This window comes from Symphalangus syndactylus, chromosome 22, assembly GCF_028878055.3.
Source record: "Symphalangus syndactylus isolate Jambi chromosome 22, NHGRI_mSymSyn1-v2.1_pri, whole genome shotgun sequence".
Lineage (NCBI taxonomy): Eukaryota > Metazoa > Chordata > Mammalia > Primates > Hylobatidae > Symphalangus > Symphalangus syndactylus.
Genome location: NC_072444.2, coordinates 43,379,141 through 43,398,379, shown reverse-complemented (window position 1 = coordinate 43,398,379; position 19,239 = coordinate 43,379,141). Strand labels below are relative to the sequence as shown.

The window sequence follows — 19,239 nt, the reverse complement described above, 5'->3', positions numbered from 1 at the left end:
TCCCGCCCGGCCGCGGGGCGTGGCTCTGCGCGTAGCTTGATGACGACGTTTCGGCGCCGTGGCGGAATGGCTGCTTCCACCTCTGAGGCGGGCGACGCTATGGGTCCCACAGATGAGTGGCGCGGGACGGGCGCGTGAGACGGTCCGGCGCCCTGGGGGCTTCCCCGAGCCCCTGCGGAGGCCATCTCCGTTCCTCCGCGAGCCCCAGGACTCGGGCCGGCCCGTCGGCTCTGCCGGCTTTGCCCAGGCCGGGCAGGCTGGGGAGTGGAGGGCCCCGCTTGAGTCTTCCTGCCACCCCTCTGGGCCATGCGTTTGTGCCACCTTCCCGCGCGGCTCGTACACTCTGTCCCGGTCCGGTAGGTGTTCGTTGAAGGTTAACCTTCGTTGAAGGAGTTGAGGGAAGGAGAGCTTTGTGTTGAAGTTGAGCCTTGGGCTCAACAGGCGGTGTGGGAGGAAGAGCCGGGTGTGGGTCCCAGCTCGACCCCTTCCCCTGTTTGCTCACTTCTCCGAGCCTTGGTTTCGGAGGCTCCCGAAGCCCAAATCGCAGGAGAGTTGGGAACAAGTGAGCGCGTGCTGCTGAGGGAGGTCTTGGCATGACAGAATTTGCTTGGAATGATTGGCGTTGCCCGAGGGCTGTCGCTGTCAGAAAAACAAAACAAAACAAAAAACGGGGTCCGAAGCAGCTCCTGGAGAAAATAGGTGTTGGAGAGTTGCGATGAAGTGGACTCTAGGTGCACGGCACGCAGAGACCTGTGACGGGGGAGGGTGGCCATGGCAGGGTCAGAGAACAGGGGTGTGGGAGACACCTCTTGGGAATTCTCGGGTTTGAATTTCCTCTCGGAAATTTCCTAGAAATTCCTCTGGGCCTCATATCTTTCAGTCGCTGCCCATGAAAGCTTCTTCTGAGCAGAGATGCTCTCCACTTCATCATCTCTAGAGCTCCGCGCTTATCCAGCAGCGCACAGTTTAATGCTGCTTTGATCATTTTGCAGTAGTGCAGCGTTTTCTTGACCAGGTGCCTTAGGACTGAGGCGTTTTTCTTCAACACTGCAATTGATAGCTAGGTTAAGAATTGAGGCCGGGCGCGGTGGCTCACGCCTGTAATCCCAGCACTTTGGGAGGCCAAGGTGGGTGGATCACGAGGTCAGGAGTTCAAGACCAGCCTGGCCAAGATGGTGAAACCTCGTCTGTAGTAAAAAATACAAAAATTAGCCAGGTGTGGTAGCGGGCGCCTGTAATCCCAGCCACTTGGGAAGCTGAGGCAGAGAATTGCTTGCACCCGGGAGGCGGAGGTTGTGAAACTGAAACTGAACCAGCCCAGGCGCAGGGGCCTCACACCTCTAATCTTAGCGCTTTGGGAGCCCAAGTAGGGAAGGATTGCTCAAGGCCGGGAGTTCAAGACCAGCCTGGCCAGCATAGTGAGACCCCATTTGGGCTCTTTTAATAAAAAACAAAGAAATCAAACCATTAAACAATTCCCCACCCAGCACCTGGCAACCACTATTCTGTTTTCTGTTTCTATGGATTTGACTCATAGATCTCATACCCAGAGTATTTGTAGCACATAGTACTTATTTGTGTGTGACTAGCATGCTTCACTTAGCACAATGGACTAAAGATTACAGCATGTGTCAGAATTTCCTTGCTTTTTAAGGCTGAATAGTGTTCCATTGTGTGGATGTACCACATTGTGTTTATTCATTCATCCCTCAGTAGACACTTGAGTTGCTGCTTTTTTTTTTGAGACCGAGTTTTGTTCTTGTTGCCCAGGTTGGAGTGGAGTGGCGCGATTTTGGCTTACCACAACCTCTGCCTCTTGGGTTCAAGCGATTCTCCTGCCTCAGCTTCCCGAGTAGCTGAGCTAGAATTACAGGCATGCGCCACCATGCCCGGCTAATTTTGTATTTTTAGTAGAGACACGGTTTCTCCATGTTGGTTCGGGCTGGTCTCGAACTCCTGACCTCAGGTGATCCACCTGCCTTGGCCTCCCCAAGTGTTGGGATTACAGGCGTGAGCCACTGTGTCCAGCGCTTTTTTTTTTTTTTTTTTTTTTAAATCAGAGTCTAACTTTGTTGCCAGGCTAGAGTGCAGTGGTGCAGTCTTGGCTCACTGCAGCCTCAAACTTTTGGGCACAAGCAATCCTCCCACCTCAGACTCCCAAGTAGCTGGGATTATAGGTGTGATGCCCCACCACACCCATCTAATTTTTTGTGTTTTTGTAGAGCCTGATTTTCACTATGTTGGCCAGGCTGGTCTGGAACTCCTGGCCTCAGGTAATCCACCCACCTTGGCCTCCCAAAGTGCTGGGATGACAGGGTTGAGCCACCGTGCCTGTTGGTTGCCTTTTTACTCAATCAGTGTTTTTTCATGCTCAAGAGTGTTGATTTTGATGAAGTCTAGTTGTCTATTTTTTTTCCTGTTGTTGCCTGTGCTTTGGGCATCATATCTAATTAAACATTGCCAAATCTAGTGTTATGAAGTTTTCGCCCATGTTTTCTTCTGAGAGTGTATGGTTTTAGTGCTTATCCTCAGGTCACATACCCATTTTGAGTTATTTTTTGGCGATGGTGTGAAGGAAGGGCCCAGCTTCACTGTTCTGCACATGGGTATTGTGTGTTCCCAGCTCTGCTTGTTGGAGACACTGTCCTTCCCCACTGGATGGTCTGGCATCATTGTCGAGAATGGTTTGACTAGCTAATGCTTTTTTGCAGGTTTTTGTTGAAATGTGGCTTCATCACTATTCCTTGGAGCTGTATCAAAAAATGCAGTCACCTCACGCCAAGGTATGTTTCCACAGTTTTTCTTCCCACCTCCTGCTTCTGACCCTGCTCAGCCTGCTGCTTTTTATCCTGCCTCTGAGTGAGTTTTCACAGGCTGGATGGTGGGAAGCAGAAACCCACCACCCACCTGTCACTCAGAAGCCGAATAAGAAGTGGGCATCGTTCTCTAGTTTCCGGTGGCGGGCAGGGGGCGTTGCACCCTGACGTGTAGACACTTGAGGCCTGGAAGTCTGGCCTCTCCGGGGCCCTCCCTGTGCAGCTTCCTGAACCCCCTCCCTGGCAGCGGGAACAGATGAGGTTGTGGTGCTCTTGCTCTGGGGGCGGGGGAGCTGCAATGCCTCTGGGAGCCACTTTCTCGTCTGTCTCCTCGACCATCAGCAGTGCCTTTGTGCTTTCCCATGAAGGGGTGGCCTGAAGCCTCCTTTGCCTCCTGCCCCTACTCTCCCACCTCCTCCAGAGCATGAGCAAGCAGCCCTTCTCGTGGCGAGTGTCACCTGGTGCCCCCCTGCATGCAGCCTGGCTTCCCTCCTCTCCCTCTGCCTCCCCCCGCTCTCTCTCTCTGGGCAGCACGCTGCTTTCAGATGCATGGAGGTGGCAGAGGCCCTGGGTCGTTCCTGCTGTTGCTATTCCTGGAGCCAGCACCACCCCTGGACCGGTCAGAGTGAGAAAGCAGCTAGGTGAACCTTAGATCTCCAGTCAGTCATCCTCCATGGAGCAGCTTGACTCATGCCCATCCAGGCCCTTGCCTGAAGTGGCATCAGCCACGTAGTCTGGTGCCCATGGCATCTGTGCATCAGTATGCTTGGGAAACTTTGGCTTTGTCACTGACAGAATTATTGAGGGCTTCCTCCAGAATGTGGGTGATGGAGTTAAACTTCAGAAGAGCATCCTGTCACTTTTCCTCTGGTTCTGGCGATGAGCTGTGGGTCTGCTTCTGCCACAGTCTCTGCAGCCAGTTCCATGGCCCCATGCTTTGCCATGTGGAGGCTCTCTCAGAGCATAGGGTCCCCCAAATCCTCACCCTCAGAATCACATGGGTGGAGAATGGGGAAAAGCTGAGGACCCCATTTTGGGCGTCCTGAGTCACAAAGAGCCTGCAGTGTCCTTCCTGCTTCCAGAGCAGACCTGCTGCATGTCCCTGGCTGGTGCCTGGGGCCCTGGTTATTCCCTGGGCCTGCTCCTCCCGCGGGGCTCTGGGACACTCACTCAGCACTCGTGCATGTGGTGTGGTGTGGCCTGGAAGGGGCAGGGGCCACTGTACTGCATTGTGTTCCTGTTGCTCCTTCTGTCTTCTGAGGGAGTAGAAGCACACCTACTTTCAAGAGTCAGCCAGAAAGGCTCTTTGAGCTGTCACCTGTGAGGATTCTGTGTCCTCATGGGCCAGAGGAAGAGCAGGGGGCTGTCCCTGTGGAGTGCAGGAGGTGCAGTTCCCTTCTTCCCCACATTTGCTTCCTCTTGGCCAGACCTTGGGGTGGGTGGGCCCTGCTCAGAATACCTTGCAGTGGCCGGACCAAGTACCCAGAGATGCTCCACTCTTCGCCTCTTCCAGTTCAGGCAAAACACAAGAAAACTTGGTGGGTGGGAGTCAGAGAAAGGCAGCTGTGGAGGTCTGTGTCTCCCAAGGCTTCTTGCTGCTTGTCCAGGCCTATGCTACCTGTATTGCCATGCAGAAATCCCTGCCCGTCTCCACTAGCCCTTATTTTAGATGCAGGAAGTGAGGCTCCTGGGGTCATCCTCCTCACCCTTCTTGAGTCCAGGATGCGTGTTTGCTCCCCAGTGGCCCTGTGGGCAGTAAGGATGGCCATGGCGCTGTAGGCCACTGTGTTCCTGCAAGCAAGGGCAGAGCCACACTGGGGAACTATGTGTCTGACTCCTTCCTGAGCCCCAGGTCTGGCACAGAGGAAAGCTGTGGAGGGCAGCACCTCCCTGCCCTGCTCTTTCACTCCCTGCTCTGCGTGTCATGGCGACTGGTGTGTGTTCTGATTTCTCCTGTTTGGAGCCCAGTGGATGTGCTGCTTGGGCAGGAGGCATGCTGCTGGCGAGGCAGGATGTGTGCCAGGCCGGCTCTGGCTGCACTGGGCTGAAGGGGTGCTTTGGCAGGTGGTGGTGCTGCAGGGCAGTAGGTTGGAGGGTCCTGGCTAGGAGCCAGCTCAGCCTCAGGTTCCTGCTGCCTCTGGGTGTGTGTGGCTGTGGCCAGATCCTCGGGGGCTCCCGCCCTTGGGAACCCACTGTATCTGGAGGGTGGGAGTTTCTGGTACGGTAGGAGAGGCTGCCTTCAGGAGTCAGAGCTGTTGTGCACACCACCTTAGCTGACGTCCGGACTGTGAGGGTGGAGGGCAGGGCCTGGTGGCCTGAGCCTGTGCTCCTCGTCTCTGTGGTACCCTTGGGGACCTGTCCTCGCCCTCAGTTCTCTGAGAGCCAGTTATGGAGGGGACATTGATTGAGTTTTAGACACATAGGAATTGATCATATCTTATACCAATTTGGTAAATTTCTTAAGGCAACCCAGGGAAATCCAGTCAATTCCACATGTGTCTTTTCTGGGCAGAGTCCTCCTGGAACATGCTCTGCTGGTTTCTTTTCTGAGCCTCAGGATCTTGAAGTCTTGGTGGCTGGCAGCATGTCCCAGCGAGGGCCCTGGGCTCTTGGAGGGCTCTGGTGTGCATGTGCCACAGATAGTGTGACAGAGTCACTGGGGAGAGTGGGTCCCATCTTGAAGGGCAGTGAGTTGGGCCCTTCCCAGGAGCTAGAGAGGCCTTTAGGCCCCAGCAATACTGAGGGGCCACCCAGGTGACCTGGAGGGTCCCTCTGCCCGGGCCTCCCAAGCGAGGAGAGTGTGGCCACAGCCCTGGCCTGGCTGCGGAGGGGGGTGCTGCGCTGGCCCGCGGCTGCTGGGACTGCAGTTGTTTGGATTGTCACTGACCGTGCTTTTGTTTTTGTTTTTTTCTCCTCACTCCTGGGCTCGTTCTCATTGCTTTCTTTCTCTCTCCGCTTCCCCCTCCCGTGTCTGGTCCTATCTCTCCCCTTCCCCACCCCATCCTCTTGTCCTCTGCTCTTCTGCCTCTTCCGGCATCTCTCTGTTCCTTGTCTCAGCTGGAGGTTCTGCACTACCGACTCAGTGTCTCCAGCGCCCTCTACAACCCTGCCCAACCCAGCCTCCAGGCCCTCCACGCCTACCAAGTACTGGCTCATTCGTTCCCTTCCCCCTGCCCAGAGTGCATGTCCATGCCTGGCAAAGCAAGGGGCCGCTGGGGCCGGCCGCTGGTGACTCAGAGGCTAGTTCCAAGCAGAGCGAAGCCCCTGTGTCCGGGGGAGGAGGGGTCAGCCTCCAGCCGGGCTTGGCCCCTGGCTTTGTAGACTAGCTTGGTTGGGGGTGGGGGTGGTGGCTGTGTGGCAGAATGAGGCATGTGGGCATGTGGCCCTGGCTGTCCAGGCTCCTGGCAAGTGGAGGTTTCACAAGCTCTCCAGTGTTGGAGGCCCTGTGCTTGGCCCTGGTTTGAAGAGCTGGAGTCCTCAGGCCTCAGCAGTGGCTGGGTTCACTGAATCTGCAGTGTCTGGCGCTCAGGAAGGAGCTGAAGACGCAGAGGCCTGGGACTTATGGGTGGTGTGGGTTCTGCCTTGTTCAGAACTGTCACCCAGCCTGGAGGTGCTGTGACCCAGAGCCTGCGTGTGAGGCAGGGGGGTGGGAAGGACCTGGGGCTTGACTGTATAGTCCACAGAAGCTGTCAGTCCTTGACAGCCCAGCCAGGACCCGGCCTTTACCTGGGGAACCCTGGCCACTCATACACACCTCTAGAGGCAGATTAGAGTGGGTGGTAACCTCATAGAGGTTGTGGCTGCCTAGGCAGAAATGACAAGTGTGTGGATGGATTTGAGGTCAGTGAAGCAGAGTTCAGACCTGTGGGGGACTTCAGGGATGACAGAGGAATCTGTGAGAGCCGGGGGAAATGGGTTGTGCTCACAGCCGGTGATCTGTCCCGTTCACCTGGGAAGGAGCACGCATGATTGAACAGGAATTTGAGCATAAGATGAGAAAATGTGTTGGCCTCTGAGCGCTGGTGGGCTGGGATGGCGGCCACAACACACGGGGGCACCTCGTTCCACAGGAGCCACTGCAGAGGAGAGGAGGGACCTGAGGGCTTGCACCAGGGAGGGAGGACAGTGTCCAGAAAGCATCTGACAAACCCCATAGTGGGAGGGGTGACCAGCGAGACCCAGGTGGGGTGAGCTGAGGTGCTGTGAGTCTCAGCCCAGTGGGAAATGTGTGGCTTTGGGGACACATCCTTAAGAAGCAAGCAGGTGTGACTGTGGCCAGGGACTCCATGTGGGAACATGGCCCAGGAGGGGTGCAGAGCTGAGGGAGAAGTTTGGCTCAGCAAACCTGTGGGAAAATAGCCTGAGAGGGTTCCATGTGACTGCTGGGGGCAGGGGCAGACAGTGGGCCCTCCAGACCCTTTGGAAGGACCAGCTGAGGTGGGGCAAGTGCACCAGCAGGGGAAGACAGTTTTCCAGTTCCCATGTGGAGGTCGTCCCCTCCCCTGAGCTGCAGGGTGGATGTTACGGCTCAGGATCCCAGGCCAGGATTGGAGGGACGGCCTGGGCTGAGACTGGAGGAGGAGAAAGACCCTGGTCTAACTTCCCACCCCACTGGTGCCCTTCTAGTTGGGCAGTATAGGTACAGGTATTATGTCTCATACTTTTCTCCTTCCGTCTTTTTTTTTTTTTTTTTTTTTGAGATGGAGTCTCACTCCGTTGCCCAAGCTGGAATGCAGTGACGTGGTCTCGGCTCACTGCAATCTCCACCTCCCAGATTCAAGTGATTCTCCTGCCTCAGCCTCTTGAGTAGCTGGGATTACAGGCATGTGCCACCCACCTGGCTAATTTTTGTATTTTTAGTAGAGACGTAGTTTCACCATGTTGGCCAGGCTGGTCTCAAACTCCTGACCTCAAGTGATCCGCCTGCCTTGGCCTCCCAAAGTGTTGGGATTACAGGCGTGAGCCACTGCACCCGGCCCTTTCTTCCAAAACAATGCAAATTCATTGCCCAAAGACTTAACGATACAGATAGTGGAAAATAGCCAGCCACGATGGCTCATGCTTGTAATCCCAGTACTTTGGGAGGTTGAGGCAGGTGGATTGCTTGAGCTCAGGAGTTTGAGACCAGCCTGGGCAACATGGCGAGACCCCTGTCTCTACAAAGAAATACAAAAATTAGCCTGGTGTGGTGGTGTGTGTGCCTGTGTTCCCAGCTACCCGGGAGGCTGAGGTGGGAGGATCCCTTAAGCCCTGGAGGCAGAGGCTACAGTGAGCCGAGACCACGACACTATACTCCAGCGTGGGTGACAGAGTGAGACCCTGTCTCAGAAAAAAGAAGAAAATGCCTCCCACCCCATAGCTCCATCTTCAGACTCAGCCCCTGATCTCTGGGGTGTGTCACCTGGACCTGTGGGGACAGTTTCCTGACGGGGAGACTTGAGTAGGTAGCGATATGGGCAGTGGCCCGTGCGGGGTCTACAGCACCCCAGGGTATACCCGGAGGCCGGGCCCTGCACCAGCCTCAGCAGCACAGATGTGTTAAGGCCCAAAGGGCTAGGGGACAAGCGTGGAGAGGCGAGCATATCCACTCAGACTCAGGATTCTGCCCTCAGCGCCCCCACTTCCCTGCCCTCGTCTACTCTCGATGCTCCCACCTGCCCTCCCAATGGCTAAACAACCAGAGGAAGCCCATGGCCACCAAAAAGGCTTTCCTCTCCAGCTAGATCTCCAGGATCCTGCTTGTATGTTACAAATAAAAAGTTTGGCCTAGGCTGGGCGCAGTAGTTCACGCCTGTATTCCCAGCACTTTGGGAGACCTGAGGTCTGGCCCAACATGGTGAAACCCCATCTCTATGAAAAATAAAAATTAGCTGGACATGGTGGCACACACTTGTCGTTCCAGCTACTCAGGAGGCTGAGTCAGGAGAATCGCTTGAACCTGGATGTGGAGGTTGCAGTGAGCTGAGATTGCGCCACTGTGCTCCAGCCTGGGTGACAGAGGGAGACCTTGTCTCCAGAAAAAAAAAAAAAAAAGTTTGGCCTAATATGCTTGACTGCTTTTGTCTTGGGGTTTTCCTGACCACAGGTCCCTGGGCAACAGAGGAAGTGACGCCCGGGGCTTCTACTGGGCCGAGTTCTCACCTGGCTGTGTCCAGGATGAGGAGCAGGTGGAAGGAATTGGGGAGAAAAGTGAAGCCATGGGGTTCTTATTTTTGAACAAGGTCTTACTCTCACCCAGGCTGGAGTGCAATAGCACGATCCTAGCTCACTGCAGCCTCAAACTCCTGGGCTCAAGTGATCCTCCCACCCTAGCCTCCTGAGTCATTAAGACTATAGGTGTGCACCACCACACCCAGCTAACTTTTAAAAATTTTTTGTAGAGACAGGGTGTCCCTATGTTGTCTAGGCTAATCTCGAACTTCTTAGCGATCTTTCCTCCTCGGCCTCCCAAAGTGCCGGAATTACAGGTCTGAGGCACCACACCTGGGTTCCATGTGCTTTCTGCACACACTTGGGAGGCAGGTGGGAGACCCTGGATCCAGAGCTTGTGGGTGCTGCTGGCTTTCTCCTGCCCTGGGGATCAAGACAGGCACCAGTGCCCAAGGGCACATCCTGTGCCACCGCTGCGGGTTTGCAGGGGTGCAGAAGCAGGGCTGGGAGGCCCTCTGCAGATGTGTCTGTCTTAGTGAGGCCTCCCCAGGGTGGGCTGTGTGGGCGCCGGGCCAAGCACTTCCCTACCACAAGCTGGTCACAGTTCAGACCAAGCAGTGCAAGGCATGTCCGCTGGGTGCCAGGCACAGTGGTGCCCCAGGGGGTGGCCCCACTCCCGGCCTGGCTCGTGCCTCCTGTGGGGAAGCAGAGCAGCTGGCTTGGGGCGGGATGTCAGACCTGGAGGCCGAGTGCTATGGGTGCCGAGTTCCTTCCCAGGCCCTCACCCCTCCTTCTCCACCTAGGAGTCGTTCACGCCTACTGAGGAGCATGTGTTGGTGGTGCGCCTGCTGCACGCCTTTGCCAACAGCCTGAAGCCAGAGCAGGCCTCACCCTCCGCCCACTCCCACGCCACCAGCCCCCTGGAGGAGTTCAAACGGTGGGTGGCCCTTGCGGCTTCCCACCGCTGCTGTCTCCCCCACTTTCCCCTCCTAAGGTGTCGCCCACAGCGACCTCTCCCCAGGGCATGGAGGCAGGGAGAGAGGAGTCCCTTTCTGTTCACAGAGCACGTGAGGCCTCTCCAGGCCTAGGAAGGTACCCTCTCACCCTGCCCAGTTGTCTCCCAGAGCCTCTCTCCAGACTGGCCAGAGAGGCCCTATTGTGCTGCCATCTCTTGCATCTCATATTCTTCAACCCTGTCAGGAGAAGAGCTGGGGCGGCCCTGACTGCCAGGCCCACCAGGGCCAGCAGAGTGGGCTGTTTGTATGGGACTGAGGTGAGATGTGTGCAGGAGCTGTACTGACTCGGCCGCCTGCGTGCTGTGTGTCCTTGGGATGTTCCCTAACCTCTCTGGACCTTGGTTTCTTCCTCTGAAGAGTGGGGCTGAACCTCTCGGAGGTGCCCAGTGCTCTCTCCCGGCAGAGCCGACCCTCACTGATGGGAGCGCTGGGCTCATCTGTGAGCAGGGCCTCGTTACTGGGCAAGCAGCAGGTGACCTTCCCCATCCCTTGCAGGGCCGCTGTCCCGAGGTTCGTCCAGCAGAAACTCTACCTCTTCTTGCAGCATTGCTTTGGCCACTGGCCCCTGGACGCATCATTCAGAGCTGTGAGTGTTGGCCCCGTCACACATGTGCCTGTGTCTTCTGTGTGCCTTGAGGTGGGAGGTCCTCTGGGGCAAATAAAGGAGGAGAGCAAGTGTTATCATAGAGGCCTTGGCAAGGAGAGGGTCTTGGAGGGCCACATTGTTCTTTCTGTTTCAGTTTCCAAAGCCAACCTTCAGGAAAGCCCTGCCCTGTCCCACCTGTCTGGTGCAGGGCAGGTTCCTACCCTTACCTGACCAGGGAGCACTGTGCCACCCTGGCTTCTGGAGGGCCAGCAAGAGAGCCAAACCTCACAGGGCTGTGCACGTCTCTCCTCCGCCCTCTGGGGGAAGTAGGAAGAGTCAGTCCCACCCAGCTGCTGCCTGGTACCCAGGCTTCAGGCCACCGGAGGATTTAGCCCCCAGCCACTGAGCCCTCAGCACACACCTCCCCCACAGGTCCTGGAGATGTGGCTGAGCTACCTGCAGCCGTGGCGGTATGCACCTGACAAGCAGGCTCTGGGCAGCAACCCCCAGCCCCGGTGTGTGTTGGAGAAATGGTGAGCCTCAGCCCCTCTCACAGACATGCCACTGGCTCCCCCAGAGATAATGCTCCAGTGGGTGGAGGCCAAGCCAGTGGCCTGTGCTGGGGTCAGCCTGGCCCTGGCTCCCGTGGCCTCCTGAAGTCCTCTCCCAGCGCCTACCGAGTGGAACACAGACCAGCCCTTCCTAGGCTCAACTTTGCCAGGCCCTAGAATTGGTTTCTCATGGAAGCTGTGGATGACCCATCCTGCCCTGTCCCCTCTCCCTTCTGTCCCAGACGAGTGTTCAGCCACTCCCAAACTATCCTTTGACCTTCATCAGAGCAGAGCAGTGGTGATCAAGCAGGGGATGAGGGAGGCCATCTTCCCGTCATCCCCTGCTTGATCCTCACAGCAGACCCCCAGGCTTCCGTGGCACCTGGCATGGCCACTGACCCCTCCCCTCCTTGCCCAAGGCATTCCCCTTTGGACCCTCTGGGGGATCCTCCCTCAGCCCCCTCAGGCTCTGGGCCGGCCTCTGCCATGGTGGCCTCCGTCCACTTGGAAAGGGGCCTCAGCCTTGCTAAGGATGTGGCGTCCTCAGAGGGCCTGGGTCTTACCTGCCTCTGTCCTGCCCTCCTTGCCTGCCTGTGGCCCCCTGAGCTGTCATCTGTGACAGCTTGTCACCTTGGCCAGGGAGAGTCTGAAAGCCCAAGGGTGAGCAAGGGCATTAGGGGCATGGACCGGCGCAGACCCTGCCTCCAGTTGGAAGGCTGGCCCCAACCTGCCACCTTGGTCCCCAGGGCGCCCTTTGTCGAGGAGACCCTGCTGATGTACACCAAGTCGTTTGTGGGCTTCCTGAACCGCGCGCTCCGCACAGACCTGGTCAGCCCCAAGCATGCGCTCGTGGTGTTCCGAGTGGCCAAAGTCTTTGCCCAGCCCAGCCTGGCTGAGGTGATTCAGAAAGGTAAGTCCTCAGCCTGGGCCAGCCAGGTAGATGTTGATCCAGCCAGACCAGGGCCAGGCCCTTAGCTGGCAGTGGCTGGTCTTTAAGAGGGACCCACCCGCCCAGAGTGGGTCCCGGCAAAGGGTGCTGTGGAGACTCCTGGGACACATCTGTGCGGTGAAGTCTGAAACCGGCTGGATCCTGCGTGCCCTGCAGGCACCAGGCACTGGGTGGGGGATTGCAGGTGTGCCCACAGAGGGGGGCTGCACGGTCCAAGCTGCGGCCCTATGACCCCGCCGTTTCTCCCTGGCAACTCGTGGTGGCCACTTCAGGAGGTGAGCCTGGTCTCTGCCATGCATTCATCCTGGCTGGATTGTGCGTTGGTTTCTATCGATCCTCCTGTTGTTTACTTCCTGCAGACACTGCTGGGGGCTCTGAGCCACCAGCTCCCCCATCCGCCCTCCCCATGTCAGCCACCTACTGTATGGGAGATGCTGCCAGGCAGGGCCTGAGGAGGACACCCCTGGGTCATGGCTCCCCAGACACCTCGGAGGCACCCCAGAATCCTAAGGGCAGCAGTCGGGTACTCTGCCCCCGGGAAGTGGGTGCCAGGTTCGTCTCCTGCCTTCTAGGTGAGCAGCTGTTCCTGGAGCCAGAGCTGGTCATCCCCCACCGCCAGCACCGACTCTTCATGGCCCCCACATTCACTGGGAGCTTCCTGTCACCCTGGCCACCAGCGGTCACTGATGCCTCCTTCAAGGTGAAGAGCCATGTCTACAGCCTGGAGGGCCAGGACTGCAAGTACGCCCCGATGTTTGGGCCCGAGGCCCGCACCCTGGTGAGTGGGTCGGCGGTGCCTGTCCTCAGGGCCCCTGGAGCCATGGGGCTGAGCAGAACCCGGGAAGTGCTGTGATCCAGCAGGAAGGAGGGAGGCTGGGTATAGATTTGATGCCATATCTCCTTCCCCCGTTTTAGTAAAGTCTAATTTTTTCCTGATAACGAAGGCAGTGTTTGTTGGGAAATTTCAAATGTAGAAGATCATCCTTTAGTCTTTAAAAGTCCTCTGGCAGAAGCCACTCCTCCTGACGCTCAGCAGTCTGGCTGTGCATTGCTCTTGGGGCCCTTGGCTGGCCTGCCTGGGTGGCAGCACAGGCCTGTCCTACTGGTGACCTGCCCGCACCTCCCTTGCAGGTCCTGCGCCTTGCTCAGCTCATCACACAGGCCAAACACACAGCCAAGTCCATCTCGGACCAGTGTGCGGAGAGCCCGGCTGGCCACTCCTTCCTCTCATGGCTGGGCTTTAGCTCCATGGACACCAACGGCTCCTACACAGCCAACGACCTGGACGAGATGGGGCAAGACAGCGTCTGGAAGACAGATGAATACCTGGAGAAGGCCCTGGAGTACCTGCGCCAGATATTCCGGGTATGAGCTATGGGGCCTGCCCCATGGCCATCAGGGTCCCCTTCCCTGAAGGATCCACTCCATGTAGCCTGTGGTCAGCCACGTACCAGTCCCAGGCCCCACACATATGGACCCAGTGTTGGGGGAGGCAGGCCCACACCCCAAGCGTCATATCTGGGTCCCCTTGTTGCCACTGTTGTAGGCTGGTGGGGTGAAGATTGGTCCCCTCCCTTCATCTTGATGCTGAGGGCAGTGGCACTTCTCTCTGGCAGCTCAGCGAAGCGCAGCTCAGGCAGTTCACACTCGCCTTGGGCACCACCCAGGATGAGAATGGAAAAAAGCAGCTTCCCGACCATCGTGGGTGAGGACGGACTCATGCTTACGCCCCTGGGGCAGTACCAGGTGAGAGGCCCGTGTCTCAGAGGCGCATGGGCTGGGCCCTGACCCGTCCCCAGCTCCTTCCTTCCTCGTGAGCAGAGGCAATCAGGCTCCTCTGAGTTTTGTGCGGGGCTGTGTTTTCTGACCCGTCCCCATGGCCTGGCTTTCTAGATCATCAATGGGCTGCGAAGGTTTGAAATTGAGTACCGGGGGACCTGGAGCTGCAGCCCATCTGGAGCTATGAGATCGCCAGCTTGGTCCGCACGCTCTTCAGGCTGTCGTCTGCCATCAACCACAGAGTGAGTGGGCAGGAGGGCCGGCCTGGCCTCTTCAGAGAGGGTTCTAGATGCCCCTACCTGGGGTGCAGTCCCGGGGTGGCCTGTGGGGGTGGGGTACTGCTGTCCTGAGGCCTGTGGTGCCACCACCCCACACCCCGTGCCTCTGTCTGTGCTTCAGTTTGCTGGACAGATGGCGGCTCTGTGTTCCCGGGATGACTTCCTCGGCAGCTTCTGTCACTACCACCTCACAGAACCTGGGCTGGCCAGCAGGCACCTGCTGAGCCCTGTGGGGCGGAGGCAGGTGGCCGGCCACACCCGCGGCCCCAGGCTCAGCCTGCGCTTCCTGGGCAGTTACCGGACGCTGGTCTCGCTGCTGCTCACCCTGGGCTACGTCCTCTACGCCTCTGCCATGACACTGCTGACCGAGCGGGGGAAGCTGCACCAGCCCTGAAGGTGTCAGCTGCCTTCAGAGCAGGCTGGAGGGATTTGCCACACAGCCCCACCCTTGGGCCTGAGAGGACCTGGGAAGCCCCTCCAGGAGGGAACACGGTCATCCTCCGGCTTCTGGAGTGGGGTTTCTGCAGCCTCAGAGGCATCTGGAGGAAACGCAACCAAGAAGGGAAGGCAGGTGGGGCCTGGCAAAGGAGTGGCTACCAGGGCTCAACAGCCACGCTCTGTGACAGCACAGAGCTCAGCGCCAGCCTTTCCCTCCCTCCGCCAAGGACTCATGGCCAAGCCAGCTCTCGGGGCCTTTTTTTCCAGTGCCCATTTCGGTACTCTGCTGCACCAAGCTTGGGAGCCAGCCTGCCAACAGCCGCCTGGGCCTGGCCTCCCCACTGGCTGGCCTTGAGGTGGGCAGAGTGGGTTGTGGCGCCTCCTCTCCCTGTGTGGGACCAGGACGGTGGCTCAAGTCTCCATTCCAGGAAAGAATCAAAGTTTCTAGAGTTGTGCGAAAACTAGAGAGTGGCTCTCCTGATTCTTCACTGTGAGGGGCATTCTTCATGTTCTCCCAGCTGTTCCAAGACTGGGCCATAGAATTCCATGTTTCAGGAGCCTAAGACCCTCCCAGAGCCCAGGTGCTTCACTGCAGACCCCAAGCCATTGAGCACATCACCCAGAGCAGTGGCCAACATCGCCGACCCCTGTGCCTTGTCACAGATGGGTGCTGGTCCTCAGGCATTGGGGACACTGCTGGGTCGATGGGTTTGGATTCTGCCAGTTTCTGCTCTGCAGCCAAAGATGGTCAGAAGCATTGTCACTTCACTAACATCAAGTGCTCAAAGACACAGCAACCGTTCAATGGTACTTAAGTATTCAAAGTATACAACTGCAGATTCTCTGACAGAAACCAGCACGGGGTCTTCACCTTCATTCACCCCACAGACGACATGTGAGGGAGAACAGCATCTCAGTGGTGATTTCCAAACCAAGCCTTTGTTTTCGGTGTGGGGCTTTGGGTTTGCTTTAATGTTTTTCAAATGTGAATGTTGGGCTTTTTATTTTGATGTAAACTGAGAATAATGGCATTTTAGGGCCTGTGACCAAAAATCAAGCTTGTAACGACCATGGATCTGAATAAACCTGTCCTTGCTTCTGAGTCTTCTGGCACCTGGGCTCAGTCTTCTAGGAGGTTCACCTGTACAGAGTCCCTGAGCACACAGGGGCTGCAGAAACAACTGTTGGGCACCCCGTCGGCCCCTCCCCCAGTGTCCACAGGCCTGGGCCTCTGGCTTCCTATGCTTTCCTCTCTCAGAGGCACAGTAGACTTTGCTCTGTCTTTACAAAAGATTGAAAAAGTTAGACGTGGTGGTTCACATTGTGTGGTCCCAGCTACTTGGAATGCTGAGTTTGGAGGATCATCAGGGTCCAGGAGGTCAAGGCTGTAGTGAGCCTTCATCATGCCACTATACTCCAGCCTGGGTGACAGTGAGATCCTGTGCTCAAAGCTGACCACCGGGAACATGTGCCGCCAAGTCTGTCGCTTCCAGAAGCTCCGAGGATTGCGGGAGTTGCTGGGGGCTGAACTGTGGCCAGGAGCTGGGGACAGACAAAAACACATTGAGAACCCAGAACAGCAAAGCTGAGTGAGGGGTCAGGGTCTTGGTGGCTGGGACCTGGACAGCGATGGCCACAAGGCCAGCTGGTGCTCAGTGGCTTCTGCCTGGGGAGCGAGGGCAGCAGCGGGGCAGCTAGGTTCCAGCCACTTCCAGGTAGAGGGGTAGGGACCTCGCCAATAAAATGGGATTTAAATTTTGCCAAGAACTCTCACTGTAGAGAAAATGGGACTGCTGGGACGAGAGCAGAAGCAAAATGCAGCTGGGGGGGCCCGGCCAGGAGGCACTTGTGAGGGACTTCTGGGGAAGGACGAGTTGGAGCAACTCAGAGGAAGCAGTTCTGTCTGGGGCACAAGGAGGGAGGCCAGGCTGGAGGCAGGAGCTCCTGCACATTCTCGTCTCCACCCCTGGACGCCTCCAGAGTGGTTTGCCCTAACTGCCACCACCACCGCCTCCTCAGCTCCTAGGATGCCCTTGACTTTTTGCCATTGGGTCACACTCTCCTGCTAACAGGCCAAATCCAGATGCTTTTCTGACCGCGTGGGCCAGAGCCTCTGGCAGCGCAGCTTCGGGCTGTCCTGACACCACCCCTGCCCCCTGCACCTCTGCATCTTCCTCCTTGCCCCAAGACAATCCTGTTCCCTGGATCCCATTTGTGGCCCACTCCTTTCCACGACCAACACATTATACCGCTAGGATATACCAGCGCCCCCGTGATCCGAGGTAAGTCAGATTCTGATCATCTTGTGCAAGCAACTCACGAGCAGAGGCCCTGTGCAGTCAGGAGAAATCTATACCTTTCCCCTTGGACATCCAAGAGCAAGTTAGATCCCCTAAAGGCCAGCTCTCACCAATAACCCTGACATTTCCAATATAAATGAGAGAGAACTCTCTTTTTTTTTGAGACAAGTTCTTGCTATATTGCCCAGGCTGGAGTGTACTGCACCATCACGGCTCACTGCAGCCTCTAACTCCTGGCCTTAAGCAATCCTTCCGCCTCAGCATCCCAAGTAGCCAGGACTACAGGCATGTGCCACCGCACCCTGCTAATTTTTAAATTTTTTTGTAGAGACGGGGTCTCACTGTGTTGCCAGGCTGGTCTTGAACTCCTGGGCTCAAGTGATCCAACCGCCTCCGCATCCTGAAGTGCTAGGGTTACAGGTGTGAGCCACCATGGTGGAGAGAGGACTCTTATGTAGCCTTCACTGTAAAAAGCTAGCTTCCCTTGACTCCCAAAACCAGAATTCTGAGCATAATTTTCTCAAGTCACAAGGTGCCAAAATATGTCAAATTATTTCCCAGTCAAGAATTCCTACTTTTGGCCAGGTGCAGTGGCTCACGCCTGTAATCCCAGCACTTTAGGAGGCTGAGGCGGGAAGATGACGACGTCAGGAGTTTGAGACCAGCCTGGCCAACATGGTGAAATCCCATCTCTACTAAAAATACAAAAATTAGCTAGTGTGGTGGCGCATGCCTCTAATCTCAGTTACTTGGGAGGCCGAGGCAGGAAAATCGCTTGAACCTGGGATGTAGAGGTTGCAGTAAGCCGAGATCGCACCACTGTACTCCAGCCTGGGTGACAGAGACTCCTTCTCAAAAACTAAATAAATAAATAATAAAAGTGATAAATTGGCAGCTGGCGCCAGGGAGAGGCCATTTCCTGATGGGCCACACCTATTTCACTAAAGTGTTAATTGAATGCAGATTCCAGGGAGAAGCAACTTCCCAGGCATGTGCATTAAGAGACAAAGTGGTGGAGTATGACCTTTGGGGGGCACCCCACCCAAAAACCTCAGATGGGCATGCATACAGTTTCCTAAACACACTGCATGTGCTCAACTCCTAAGGGTAAGGAGGGTACTGTACATGTGGGCAGCCCACCCTAAGGGAAGGATCATGGGAAAGGGGCCAGTCTAGAAAGTCCTAGGATCAAGGTTAAACACCACACTTGACTTTCATGTGCCCACTTAGGTCTCTTCCAAGCGTACTTTCCTTTCTTTCCTGTTTTAAAGCCTTTTAAAATACACTTCCACTCCTGCTCTGAAACTTGCTTCGGTCTCTTTTTCTGCCTTATGCCCCTCAGTCGAATTCCTTCTTCTGAGGAGCCAAGAGTTGTGGTTGCTGAAGACCCATCCGGATTCACTGCCAGTGACTTGGACACCTTCCACTGCTAACACTATTAACTCGGACACCTTCCACTGCTAACACAATAACACTTGGTTATTGTGTTTATTTGGAGAGTAAGTATGGTTTAAGGAGATGTGTATGGGTGCCAGGTTGACAAGGGATAGACTTGTGATGGTTAATTCTATATGTCAACTTGTCTGGGCCACTGGATGCACTCATATCTGGCTACACATTATTTCCTGGCAGGTCTGTAAGGGTGTTTTCAGAAAAAAATCATTTAAATTGGTGGTGCAAGCAGCCATGCATGCATTTCTGGAGTAGCTTCCCTGTAGCTTGCAGGAACCAGAGTGGGCAATAAGAGCCCCATCCTCCAAATACTGGGGATCTGTGCTCTGATTGATGATGGCTGCTATTGATTGTGAAAATGCAGACAAAGAGGCAGGCAGCCACTGCTGCAATCTCCACTGCTATGTTTGCAACCTCCCTCCTCAACCCTCACCACCTCCCTGGGGACACCTTCCAGGAGGTTTTTATGGATCGGCACCTCCTACTGCCTTCATTTTTCTTTTCTCCTTCTTGGGAACCAGATGTTTAGGACTAGGACATTCAAAAGCAACCATATACCAGGCACAGTGGCTCATACCTGTAATTTCAACACTTCTGGAGGCTGAGGCAGGAAGATTGCCTCAGCCCAGGAGTTTGAGACCAGTCTAGGCAACATAGCAAGACAAAAAAAAAAAAAATTAGCCAGGCATGGTGGTGTGTGCCTGTAATCCCAGTTACTAGGGAAGCTGAGGCAGGAGGATGGCTTGAGCACAGGAGTTCCAGGCTGCAAGTGAGCTATAATTGCGCCACTGCACTCCTGCCTGGATGAATTTCTCTCCACTCAGGGTATCCTCCTTCCCAGCAATAATATTGCTGCCATTCATTCCAGCTATCCATAAACCATAATTACTGAAAACATGTTGCTATAATTTTTTTGAACAACCT

The 19,239-nt window shown here is 56.1% G+C and overlaps 1 protein-coding gene across 1 annotated transcript; it reads left to right on the top strand.

Annotated features, from left to right (window-relative positions):
* The first annotated feature begins 117 nt into the window (after positions 1 to 117).
* LOC129472065 (sphingomyelin phosphodiesterase 4-like) lies at positions 118 to 15,665 on the top strand. Its single transcript, XM_063631271.1, is given in 13 exon segments — positions 118 to 356; positions 2,712 to 2,783; positions 9,770 to 9,903; positions 10,478 to 10,568; positions 11,001 to 11,101; positions 11,866 to 12,029; positions 12,641 to 12,846; positions 13,200 to 13,433; positions 13,685 to 13,764; positions 13,766 to 13,814; positions 13,962 to 13,995; positions 13,998 to 14,089; positions 14,247 to 15,665. Coding segments are annotated over 12 exon segments (1,518 nt in total). The 5' UTR covers positions 118 to 356; positions 2,712 to 2,723; the 3' UTR covers positions 14,520 to 15,665.
* The last annotated feature ends 3,574 nt before the right edge of the window (positions 15,666 to 19,239 follow it).